Source organism: Artibeus jamaicensis, unplaced genomic scaffold, assembly GCF_021234435.1.
Source record: "Artibeus jamaicensis isolate MK-2021 breed Jamaican fruit bat unplaced genomic scaffold, CSHL_Jam_final contig_402, whole genome shotgun sequence".
NCBI lineage: Eukaryota > Metazoa > Chordata > Mammalia > Chiroptera > Phyllostomidae > Artibeus > Artibeus jamaicensis.
Window position 1 is genome coordinate 20,518,341 of NW_026521818.1, and position 12,470 is coordinate 20,530,810.

At 37.7% G+C, this 12,470-nt stretch overlaps 1 protein-coding gene across 1 annotated transcript in view; it reads left to right on the forward strand.

Annotated features, from left to right (window-relative positions):
* Positions 1 to 12,470, forward strand: part of ARPC1A (actin related protein 2/3 complex subunit 1A) — a 31,700-nt gene that overhangs the window by 6,538 nt on the left and 12,692 nt on the right. The window contains exons 3-4 of the mRNA XM_037138201.2: positions 2,841 to 2,945; positions 8,730 to 8,952. Of these exons, the coding sequence (XP_036994096.1) occupies positions 2,841 to 2,945; positions 8,730 to 8,952 (328 nt within the window). The remainder of the gene's footprint in view (positions 1 to 2,840; positions 2,946 to 8,729; positions 8,953 to 12,470) is intronic.

A 12,470-nucleotide genomic window follows, 5' to 3' on the forward strand; every position in this document is an offset into this window, starting at 1 on the left:
TATATCTTCTTTGGAGAAATGTATATGCACATCCTCTGCCCATTTTTAAAATTGGGTTGTCTTTTTTTTGTTAAGGTGTAAGGGTTTTTTTAATATATAATCTTTATTATATTTGTATGTTTTGGATACGAGTTCCTTATCAGATATATGATTTGCAGAATCTCCTATTCTGTAGAATGTCTCCACTTTTTTGATAGTGTTCTTTGAAGCACAAAGTGTTTAATTTAGAAAATATCCAATTTTTTTTATTTTGTTGCTTATATATTTACTGTTATATCTAATAAACCATTGCCTAACTTGAGGTCACAAAGGTGTATACCTATGTTTTCTTGTAAGAGCTTCATAGTTTTAGCTCTTACATTTAGGTCTTGGATCCACTTGTGTTAATTTTTGTATATGATGTAAGATAGGAACCTAGCTTCATTCATCCTTCTGTATATAGATAGACAGTTGTCCCAGCACCATTTGTTAAAGACTATTCCCTCCCCATGCAATTATCTTGTTACCCTTGTCAGTAGTCAATTGAATGTAAGTTTATTGGACTCTCAATTTTGTTTCGTTGATCTTTATGTTTATCCTAATGCTAGAACCACACTGTCTTGCTTCCTGTAGCCTTATGTAGTAAGTTTTGAAGTTGGGAAGTATAAATTTCAACTTTATACTTCTTTCTCAATTGTTTTGGCTGTTCTGGGTCTCTTGCATTCCCATAGGAATGTTAGGATCAGCTTATTGATTTCCGCAAAAAGCCAGGTGGGATTTTGAATCTGTAGAGTCACTATCTTTTTTTTTTTAATATTTTATTTATTTATTTTTAGAAAGAGGGGAAGGGAAGGAGAAAGAGTAGGAGAGAAATATCAGCGTGTGGTTGCCTCTCATGTGTCCCCTACTGGAGACCTGGCCTGCAACCCAGGCATGTGCCCTGACTGGGAATCGAACTGGCGACCCTTTGCTTCACAGGCCCACGCTCAATCCACTGAGCTATACTGACCAGGGCAAGTCACTATCTTTTAAAAAGATAGTTCAGACATGTTTGTCATATTTTTAAATAAATCTTTGGTACATGAGCAGTACACACCAGGATATTGTCAAGTGAAAATCTAGATATGAGCCTCTATATTGGGTATTGGAAAATATGTTACATGCAAGATAATGAATTCAGAGCTTCCTAGTTGAGTTTCCTATATCTTCTATCTCCACTTTCCCATCTAAAAATAGGTTTTTTAAATACTTCCAATTTTTAATAAGAATGCAAGTTGTGCCCTGGCTGGTGTAGCTCAGTGGATTGAGCGCAGGCCTGCATACTAGAGGACTGCAGTTCGATTCCCAGTCAGGGCACATGCCTGGGTTGCAGGCCAGTTCCCAGCAGGGAACGCACAAGAGGCAACCATACATTGATATTTCTGTCCCTGTCTCCTTCCCTTCCCCTCTAAAGATAAATAAATAAAATCTTCAAAAAATATTTTTAAAAAAAAAGAATGCAAGTTGTTATTGCCCTCATTTAAACTACTTAATAAACTCAATATATTAAGTCATACTTTTTGTTATGCCACATTATAATGTGAAATTTACAGTATTTTCCAGGTTTAGCTTTGGATTTGACTTTTGAAATCTCTTTATGCATCTTGGAAATATATAACTGTTTTTCCAGAAAACATTGAAAGTCTTAGGATTTTAGAGCTAGACATTTATCTAGTTCCACGGTTCATCCGTAAAACAGTAGCTTTCCTAAAGAGGGGTGGGTAGGTAACATAATAGATGGGGAAACTATTAGAAGATTAACCTAAAATTTTGGTCATAGATCCCAATTTTAATTTTAAGAAATAATTTTTTAATGGAGCAACTAGAAAGGGAAAATATCAAAATATATTTAAAATTTCATCATATATATATATATATAGGATTGGCCCAAGAGATTTCTCTTGAAAACAGAATTTTATTTTGTGATTTATATTGGTTTTATTAAAGGAAAGCTTTGATATAGTTTATCAGCAGAATCAAGTTTTTTTGATAAACTATGGTCGTACCAACATGGGTCTGTGATAGCAGTAATGAGAGCTTATGATCTATTTTCAGCATTTCTGAAAATCTAACAGATTAAATTGTTATTATAAATAATGTTGTACAGGGGAGCTAAAATATCAAATATCTTTACTATGGGCTAAAATTACAGTTGCCCCTTGAACGACGCAGGGGTTGGGACACTGATCCCCCCCTGCCAATGCAATAGAAAATTCATGTATAAGTTTTGACCCCCAAAGATGTAACTTCAGTTAATGCTTGGTATGGGAGGGGAGGTAGTTCCAGTACCCGCCTTGGATACCAAAATCCGAGGATGCGTAAGTCCTTTATCTGAAAGGGTATGGAACAATGCATACCATCAGCCCTCCACATCTGCAGTTGAAAAATAATGTTTTCAGTCAGCAGTCAGCTGAATCAATGGATGTGAAACTTGTGGATATGGAGGGTGACTGTATTTATGGGGGGGGGATGCACATATAACTGGATGTACATAATTCAAACATGTGTTGTTCAAGAGTCAACTGTATGTCAGCTAAGTATAGCAACGTTGTTTATTTCTTACTAGTTAGAATCTTTAATTGCCAGTTGTATATGTCTCTGATTGAATGAATTTTTAAGTTTAGCTTTCCTACAAAGCATTTTAAAATACGGGGTACACATAAAGGTAAAAATAACAAAAGGAATTCTTCAGGAGCGAATATTGAGAACCATTTTTTAAAACAACTTTTCTGTTTCTTCACTCTGTTTTTTAAATGCCAACTATAATATGTCCCTTTTTTGTGTAACAGTTTCAAGTGTTAACTATTGACTTTGTTCTCTAGAGATTGCCCTTAGCCCCAATAATCATGAAGTCCACATTTATAAGAAGAATGGGAGCCAGTGGGTGAAAGCTCATGAACTTAAGGAGCACAACGGACATATCACAGGTAAAAGAAGAGAACTGTGAATTTAGCACAGCATTTTGAAATTTAGCACTCTTTTGTTTAAATAAAGAGCCTAATAAGTAAATCTGCCATAATATTCAAAGTTGTACAGCATCTGCTGAGTTTTCTGTAGAAAATTTGAGAAAATAGCATAAGAGTGATCTCAATTTTTAAGTGCTTATTTTAGCCCAGTTGGTACACAGCACTCTACTAGTGTTGTGGACAACATTGAACCTGGTATAAGGACTAAAGAGCTTAGATTAGGAGATGGGACATGAAAGCAAAAACTGGAGAGCATGTCAGCTGTGTGAAAATGTAAGCCAAACTGTGTTCCCAGCTGCTGCAGGAACGCAGTGTCTTTCACAAGTTTCTTCTATGTTGTTTTAGGGGCAAGGAAGATACTTCAAAATACTGAAAAGGACAAAGAGTAATAGTATAACAAACACCCATTTTCTGCAACGCAGATTAACAACAAGAAAGATGACTATCTTTTTTCCTGTGCCAGAGAACTTAGGAAACAAAGATTTAATAATAAGGGATATTATTTTTAGATAATGGTAAAGTCCCATCTCACTACCACTCCTGTTCCTGTACCTCAGAAGGTAGCGTGTAGATCGTATAAACTTCTGACCAAGATGGAGGTGCAGGTAGATATGCTTCGCTTCCTTGCACAACCAAAAGAAGGATAACAACCAAAGAAAAACAAAAAGTCAGAACTGCCAGAAAATCAAACTGTCCCAACAAGGCTGCAGCTGGTGGACAAGGGCAGGCAAGGCAGTGGATGGCAGGCTGGGATATCCCACATTAGCATACAGATAAGCTGGGAGGAATGACTAGGGAGTGAGACAGACCGCACAAACCAGGGTTCCAGTGCAGGAAGCTAAAGCCTCAAAACCTCTGGCTGTAAAAATCTGCAGGGGTTGCAGCGGCAGGAGAAACTCCCAGTCTCGTGAGAATGTCCATGGGGGGGGGGCCATTGGATCCTAGAATGTACCCACCCACCTGGGAAACAGTACCTGAAAGGGCAAATCCACTTGTGGGTAGCAGTGGAAGTTACTGAAAGCAGGGCGAGAGCCAAGCAAGCAGAATTGTTCCCTTTCTCACCCCTGCCCCACATATAGCACCACAACGCAGTGAAGTGGGTAACCGCACCCTTGCAAATACCTAAGGCTTTACCCCTTACAATGTAGCAGGTACACCGAGACAAAGAAATATGGCTAAATGAAAGAGCAGATCAAAACTCCAGGAAGAGAACTAAGCAACGAGGAGATAGCCAACCTATCAGATGTAGAGTTCAAAACACTGGTAAAATGGATGTTCATAGAACTGATTGAGCTGGGTCACAAAATAGAGGAAGAAGTGCAGGCTATGCAGAGTGAAATAAAGCAAGATACACAGGAAGTCAACAGTGAAGAGAAGGAAACCAGGATTCATTAATGGTTTGGACCGGAGGGAAGAAATAAACATTCAACTGGAACAGAATACAGTAACAAGAATTCAAAAAACTGAGGAGAGTCTTAGGAACCTCTGGAACAACTTTAAACTTCCCAACATCTGAATCATAGGGGTGCCAGAAGCAGAAGAGGAAGAGCAAGAAATTGAAAACTTACTTGAAAAAAATAAGGAAAATTTCCCCAGTCTAGTGAAGGAATTAGACATTCAGTCCAGGAAGCTCAGAGCCTCAAAGGAGTTGGATCTGAGGAGAAACACACCAAGACACATCATACTTACATCACCCAAGACTAAAGATAAGGAAAGAATCTGAAAAGCAGCAAGAGAAAAGGAGATAGTTACCTACAAAGGAATTCCCATAAGACTATCAGCTGATTTCTCAAAAGAAACCTTACAGGCAAGAAGGGGCTGGAAAGAAGTATTTGAAGTCATGAAAAGCAAGGACCTACAACCTACATTACTCTATCCTGCAAAGCTATCATTTAAAATGGAGGGGGATAGATAAAGTACTTCCCAGATAAGGTCAGGTTAAAGGAGTTTGTCACCAAGCTTTTATTATATGAAATGTTAAAGGGATTTATGTAAGAAAAAGAAGATTAAAAACTATGAGCAGTAAAATGACAACCATCTCAAAACTGTCAACAACTGAACCTAAAAAAAAAAAAGAAAAAACCCTAAGTAAACAACTAGAACAGGGACAGAATCACAGAAATGGAAATCACATGAAGGGTTATCAGTGGGGAGGGGGAGAATGGAGGGAGAAGGTACAGGGAATAAGAAGCATACGTGATAGGTAGAAAATAGACAGTGGGAGGTTAAGAGTACTATAGGAAATGAAGCCAGAGAATGTATATGTATGACCCATGAACATGAACTAAGGGGGAGGGGTATGCTGGAGGGAACGGGGGTGCAGGGCAGAGGGGGAATAAAGGGGAGGAAAAAAATGGACAACTATAATAGCATAATCAGTAAAATATACTAAAAAAAATGTAGCCTATAATTTAGTATGACATTGTCCCATGTTTAATACTTTTATATACGTGTGTGTATTCATAAGCAATCTGTAGTACTATTGGCTAGTATTTTTAAATGCTACAAAAATAGCATCATATCATATATAACCCTTGCAGCTTGCTTTTACATTCCCCATTGTTCTGAGCTCTGTGTTGGTATATCTAGATCATTTGTTCCCAGCAAAAACTTGTGACCATCCCTTTTTGCTTTTACCAGAATTTGTATGTAATGCACATTGAGCTGACTGATTTTATATTATCAAACCAGCACCAAAGACATAATTTCTATTTTTGTTGCTATTGCTTTCCCACATCCTTATTTCTATTAGCTTCGGCCTATTTTCATTAATCTCTTTGCCAGTGACTAAAGAGATAGCCAAAAAAAAAAAAAAAAAAAGAATTATTTACTTATGTCCTGTTTTCCCTACTTCGTTTTTGGAATCCTTTGAACTTGGCCCTGTTTTCTGTCTAAATGCTCAGATGATATTCTTTTTAGGTCACAAAAAAATGTTGGAAAAATCTAAATATAATTCTGTGGCAGGAGACCAAGGATCAAACTTATTTCTTCAGAAGACAGTTAACTACAGAAAAAGAAAAATTATCTTCTGAAGCTTTCTACAAGAAAAGACTAGTCAGTAGTGCAGAGAAAAAGAGTATGGCAAACAGCAGAGGGATATCAGAGTCCTAGTGTTTTTTTTCTGTGAATTTATTCTTTTGTGTTGAATGTTTAATCACTCTCTTAAAAAAAAAAACAAACACCATTTTACCATGAACAGTTTTAAACAGACAACAAAAATAGACAACAGTCATAATGAGCCCCTGTATACTCATTACCCAGATTCAACAATTATTAACTCACAGCCACTCTTGTTTTCAACTCCCTTCCTGTACTACTTTGAAGCAAATCCCAGACATTGTATCATGTCATATTTCAGTTTGTATCTCTAAAAGATAAGGACTCTTCAATAATAACCAATACAATATTTTGTTTTGATTGAGATTCTAAGTTGTGATTAGTTGATGTGTCTAAGTCTTGTTTATAGGTTCCCTTTCTTTTCCTTTGCAATTTATTTGTTAACAAAATTGAAAATCAGATTGTTTGTCCTATATAATGTTCTCCACAGCTTAGATCCTACTGATTGCAACCCTGTGTTGTTTTATAGATTCTCTGTCCTCTATATTTCCTATAAATTGCTAGTTGAGTTAGGTTCTTCTATCAAGGAGGTACACAGTGTTTAGTCGTCTTTCTTTCTGTGATGTTAGTTAGCAACTATTGATGATCAGTGCCCATATCCATTGTGGTCAGGGCACGTGCCTGGGTTGTGTGTTTGTTCCCTGGTCCGGTGTATGCAAGAGGCAACAGTGTTTCTCTAAAAAGTTACAAAAAAAAAAAGAGTGAGGGCCAGGCTTCTCTGGGGCTCTGCTTTGGGTCTTACAAGCTATAAATAAGGTGTCAATCAGGTGATTTCTCATCAGAGGCTCAGTCAGGGAAGGATCCACTTCCAAGCTCCTTCAGGTTGTTAGTAGAACAATTCATTTCCTTGCAACTTTAAGATTTATGGCAGCTTGCTTCTTCAAAAGTCAACAATGAAGAATGAGTGTGAGGATCTCTAGCAAGAGGGGTGGCACATTATGTTTTGTGGGGGTGTGCTTTTTTTGTGGGGTGGCACATCCTTATGTAATCTTATACAGTAATCATGTACATCTTATCACCTGTCCTGAATTCTGTTGATTAAAACCAAGTTACAGGTCCTGTTTACACATGAGAGGAGGGGACTACAAAAAGGCATGAAAACCAGCAGGCAAGATCATGGGGACCACCCTAGGAGCTGCCCACCACAATAGTTTCAAAGACTGGCTTCCTATGGTCAAGAAGCTTGTAATCAAGTTAGGGAAACAATACATACAGTCATAAAAATAATAACATTTTGAGTCACACTTCTGGAATTTTTATCATAAAGGATAATTTTAACCAGAGCAAAAAGATATGTGCTTGAATGTTTATTCCTATTTTATCTGTCTTAATAAGTGATTGGAAACTAGCAAAAATGTTCAACTGTGGTATGTTTGGGGAAATTATTATGATAATATCAATGTTCTGAAATAATGAATAATCACTACTAATCTGTAAAAAGCAAGAGAATATGTTTGCTAAAATATTAATATTTGAGGGAAGGAATATATGGGACATAAAGAACAGGGGCAGGGCTTTATTGATTTTTTTAATGTTCCATTGTGATTGTCTCATAACAACGTGTAGGTTTTGCTTTTGTACTTAAAAATAAACTTTTAAATTTAATAAAGAGGGCTGCAAAACTGTCCTGTAATGAATGGATTTATAATGAAAGTACACATCACTCAGAGCACACTCCTCCATGTCTTTTTCCCTTCAATGGTTCAGATAACTGTGCTGGCATTTCCTGTAAATGAATAAATAAGTTCTTCATACTGCTAAGTCAATATGATATATGAGTAATGGGGATTTCTATTTATATTCATCTTTCCTGTTCCCATATAAATGTTAAGAATGTTAATTATTTTTAGGGAGATATCTATAATAAATATTTATTATTAATATTTATATAACTTCAGTGTGAAATTATATTTATAGAAAATACCTTATCAGTAGCTGTAAAATGACTGAGTCATAGCAGCTTTTACTCTTGATATATATTACAAACTGACTGATTTTGGGATCCTTCACAGAGGCACCAAGTAAGTAAAAGACTAGTTAAAAAAGAAAAATAAACTTTACATTTAGATATATATGTAGGCCTCTTCCTTGTTTTAGATGCAAAGATACTCGAGGACTCTTTCATACAACCTTTATCATACAGAAAATGTATTTAGGTTCATTTAAGTGACAGAGACTTCAGAAGAATATATAATGAAATACAACATTATTTGTTCCTCTAAAAACTAAAAATTATTTTTATTCTGTATGTTGTTTTATTTGGATGTCATTTAGCAGACTTTCAGTTAATGTTACTGAATTAGGTGTGTTCATGAATAATAAAGGTATTTTCAGACAAAAGAAAAAGATCTTAGAGGGAAGATCAAGGTCCTCAGACCAGATACCTTTAGACCTGTGAATGGGTGGGAAGAATGTCCCTGCTTAGTTTTGCAACCTGTGAAGTTATAAGACGGTCTGTTCTGCCTAGCCTCCTGGAGGATCCCAAATTAGAGAACTTTGCAACGAAACATCCTTGCCCTTGTAATGTGATAATCACATCTGTCCCAGCCATACCAGTGCCTACCCGCCTGGGCCATGTCAGTTTTCACTGACCCAGGCAAAGCAGATGATGCCATGACTCACTTTCAGGTATCGACTGGGCTCCCAAGAGCGACCGCATTGTCACTTGTGGAGCAGACCGCAATGCCTATGTCTGGAGTCAGAAAGATGGTGTCTGGAAGCCAACCCTGGTGATCCTGAGAATTAATCGTGCAGCAACTTTTGTCAAGTGGTCCCCACTAGAGAACAAATTTGCTGTGGGAAGTGGAGCACGACTCATTTCAGTTTGTTACTTTGAGTCTGAAAATGACTGGTGAGCAACATCTGAGTATTTTTTTATTTCTCTATACAATCATACATTTGGACTGCTATGTTCTTGGTGACGTTTTGAGACACTGGGTGAAGGGGATAACTTCCATTTTACTTCACCTAGAGGTTTTTTTCCTCTAAACTTTCCATTCTCTCTAATTGAGCATTTTTCCTTCTTTTTTACTTTTTATTTTTTTATTTTTTAGAGAGAAAGGGGAAGGGAAGGAGAAAGAGTGGGAGAAAAACATCAATGTGTGGTTGCCTCTCATGTGTCCCCTACTGGGGACCTGGCCTGCAACCCAGGCATGTTGCCCTGACTGGGAATCGAACTAGTGACCCTTTGCTTCACAGGCCTGTGCTCAATCCACTGAGCTACACCAGCCAGGGCCATTTTTCCTTCTTATATGCACTTTGAGTCAAATCTCCATCTTTCTCATAGCTGTGGTTTCCATGTTCTGATTCCCTAAATTGTTTGTTCTGTAAGCTATTACTACTTTGCTGACTCTCTACTGTCTATATTATTGTTTTCTTACTCTGATATATAAATTATAAACTTGAAAGATTCTCATTATCCTGAGATATAATTTTTTAATCTCTATTCACTTAAAATATCTAGGATTCTTACAGATAACAGTGTTCTCCTTTCTTTAAAGTTTATTTGCTAATCAAATCTGTGCCTTGTATAATGATTTGCTTGTTTAAGCTATTGAAGTAAAAATTGGCCAGGATCTTGGAAATATAATCAGTCCGTTGTGCATTTTTTCATAAATTGCTTGTAGCTAAGCCAGTCAAAATGCAGAGGTTTGTGTTATGGTTAAGTAACTTACTTTACTCCTTCTTGCTTACTTTAATAAGAAAACAACTCTGCTGTACCTGACATGCATTCAGAAAGGGTAGTTACCGCCCTTCTACATGGAACTGTCAGTACAAAACTGGCAGTGTAGATTTGCACTAAAAATAGTGCACATTACTCTTTGTGTTAGTGTTACTGTTTGTCTTCTGCTGAAAAGGGATTATCATATTACACTTTATAACTTAGTAAAACCTTGAAAATTTTGATTCTTTGAACAGAAAGTCTGAATTTGCAGCAAGATTGAATTATGAATTTAAGATATGCATTTTTCTTTCAAGCATGTATAAAATTAAGGTTAACAAAATATTGCCAGCTAAAAATCATTTAGAGAGTTCACTATAATAGGTAAGAAACAATTTTTCCTTCCAAGTAAACAGTGTCAGCAATTATTTACATTTTTATTCATTAAAAAGTAGTACCAAATACAGGTAAATTGAGCTTTACTGTAGTGCACAGTGTCATCATATGAACAAGCTGTCAGATGAGTTTTTCAGCTAGGGAACAGTATTTTACTGGTATGATGTGACTACTTTAAAACTACCTCTATCCAGCTGGTGTAGCTCAGTTAGCTGGAGGGTCATTCTGTAGACCAAAAGGTTGTAGGTTTGATTCCCGGTCAGGGCTCATAACCAGGTTGTGGGTTCCATTCCTGGTTTGAGTATGTACAAGAAGGCAGCCAATTGATATTTCTCTCTCTCTCTCTCTCTCTCTCTCCCTCTCTCCTTCTCTCTCTCTTTCTTTCTCTTTTTCTCTTTCTCTCTCTCTCTCTTTCTTTCTCTCCCTGCCCCCACTGCTCCCTCACCCTCCCTCCTTCCCTACCTCTCTCCCTTCCTTCCTCTCTCTTTAAAAGCAATGAAAAAGTAGGAACTGGGGATGGCTGGGTCTGGGAGAAGTAGTGGGGGGGAATAAAGATAACTGTACTTGAACAACAATAAAGAAAGAACTAAAAAAAATAAATAAAATTTTCTTATAAAAAATCAGCAATGAAAAAATGTTTTGGGGTGAGGATTTAAAAAATAAATAAATAAAATGGCCTTTGAGTCTTTAATTTAAAATAACTGTATTTTTTAAATATATTTTATTGATTATGCTATTACAGTTGTCCCATTCCCCCCCCTTCATTCCCCTCTACCCTGCACATCCCCTCCCCCACCATTCTCCTCCCTTTAGTTCATGTCCATGTGTCACAGGTTCTTTAGATTTTATATTTCCCATACCATTCTGGCCCTCCCCCCTTTCTATTTTCTTCCTACCGTCTATGCTACTTATTCTCTGTACCTTCTCCCCCCTTCTCCTCCTCCCACTCCCCTGTTGCTAACCCTCCATGTGATCTCCATTTTTATGGTTCTGCTCCTGATCTAGCTGTCCTCTTTGCTTTTGTTTTAGATATGGTTGTTAATAATTGTGTTTGCTGTCCTTTCACTGTTTATATATTTTATCTTCTTTTTCTTAGATAAGTCCCTTTAACATTTCATATACTAAGGGCTTGGTGATGATGAACTCCTTGAATTTGACCTTATCTGAGAAGCACTTTATCTGCCCTTCCATTCTAAATGAAAGCTTTACTGGATAGTAGAGCAATCTTGGATGTAGGTCTTTGGTTTTCATGACTTGGAATACTTCTTTCCAGCCCCTTCTTTCCTGTAAGGTCTCTTTTGAGAAATCCGCTGACAGTCTGATGGGAACTTCTTTGTAGGTGACTGTCCCCTTATCCCTTGCTGCTTCTAGGATTCTCTCCTTCATTTTAATCTTGGCTAATGTAATGATGATGTGCCTTGGTGTGTTCCTTCTTGGGTCCAACTTTTTTGGGACTCTCTGAGCTTCCTGGATTTCCTGGAAGTCTATTTCCTTTGCCAGATTGGGGAAGTTCTCCTTTACTATTTGTTCAAATAAGGTTTCCACTCGTGGCTGTTCCTCTTCCCCTTCTGGTACCCCTATAATTTGGATGTTGGAACGTTTAAAGATGTCCTAGAGGTTCCTAAGCCTCTCCTTATTTTTTTTAAATTCTTGTTTCTTCATTCTTTTCTGTTTGATCATTTTTTTCCAAAATGACCAAACTGGAATTTGAGTCCCAGTTTCCTCTTCATCACTATTGGTTTCCTGTGCATTTCCCTTCATTTCAATTAGTTTAGCCTTCATTTGTTCTTCTAATTTGTGACTAAAATCAACTAGTTCTGTGAGCATACTGATCACCAGTGTTTTGAACTGTGTATCTGATAGGTTGGCTATCTCTTGGTTGCTTAGAAGTATTGGCTCTGGGGCTTTGAGCTGTTCTTCTTGAGCCATAATGTTTTGGTCTGTTTGCGCCCCTTATGTATAAGGGGCAGAGCCTTAGGTGTTCACCAGAACAGGGCGACCCATTTGCTGGGCTGTGATGCTGTATGTGGGGGTGGGGTCAGAGAGGGGCAGTGGCATTTGTTCTGCTCTCTCTCAGGTTTCAGTACCCTCTGCTGCTTCCTGCAAGCAAACTGGGCCCCTCGGTGCTGGCTCCTGGGTGTGTGGGCCTGTGCACCCTCCAGGACCCTGTGGGTCTCTCCAACAAACTCTCTGTGAGCCTAGAAGCTTTTCCCGGCACCTCAACCCCGAAAGTTTTTCCAATTGGTGCTTTAATTCCCATCACTGGAGCCTTAGCCTGTGTGGTCTCTCTCACTGCTCCTCCTTTACCTGGT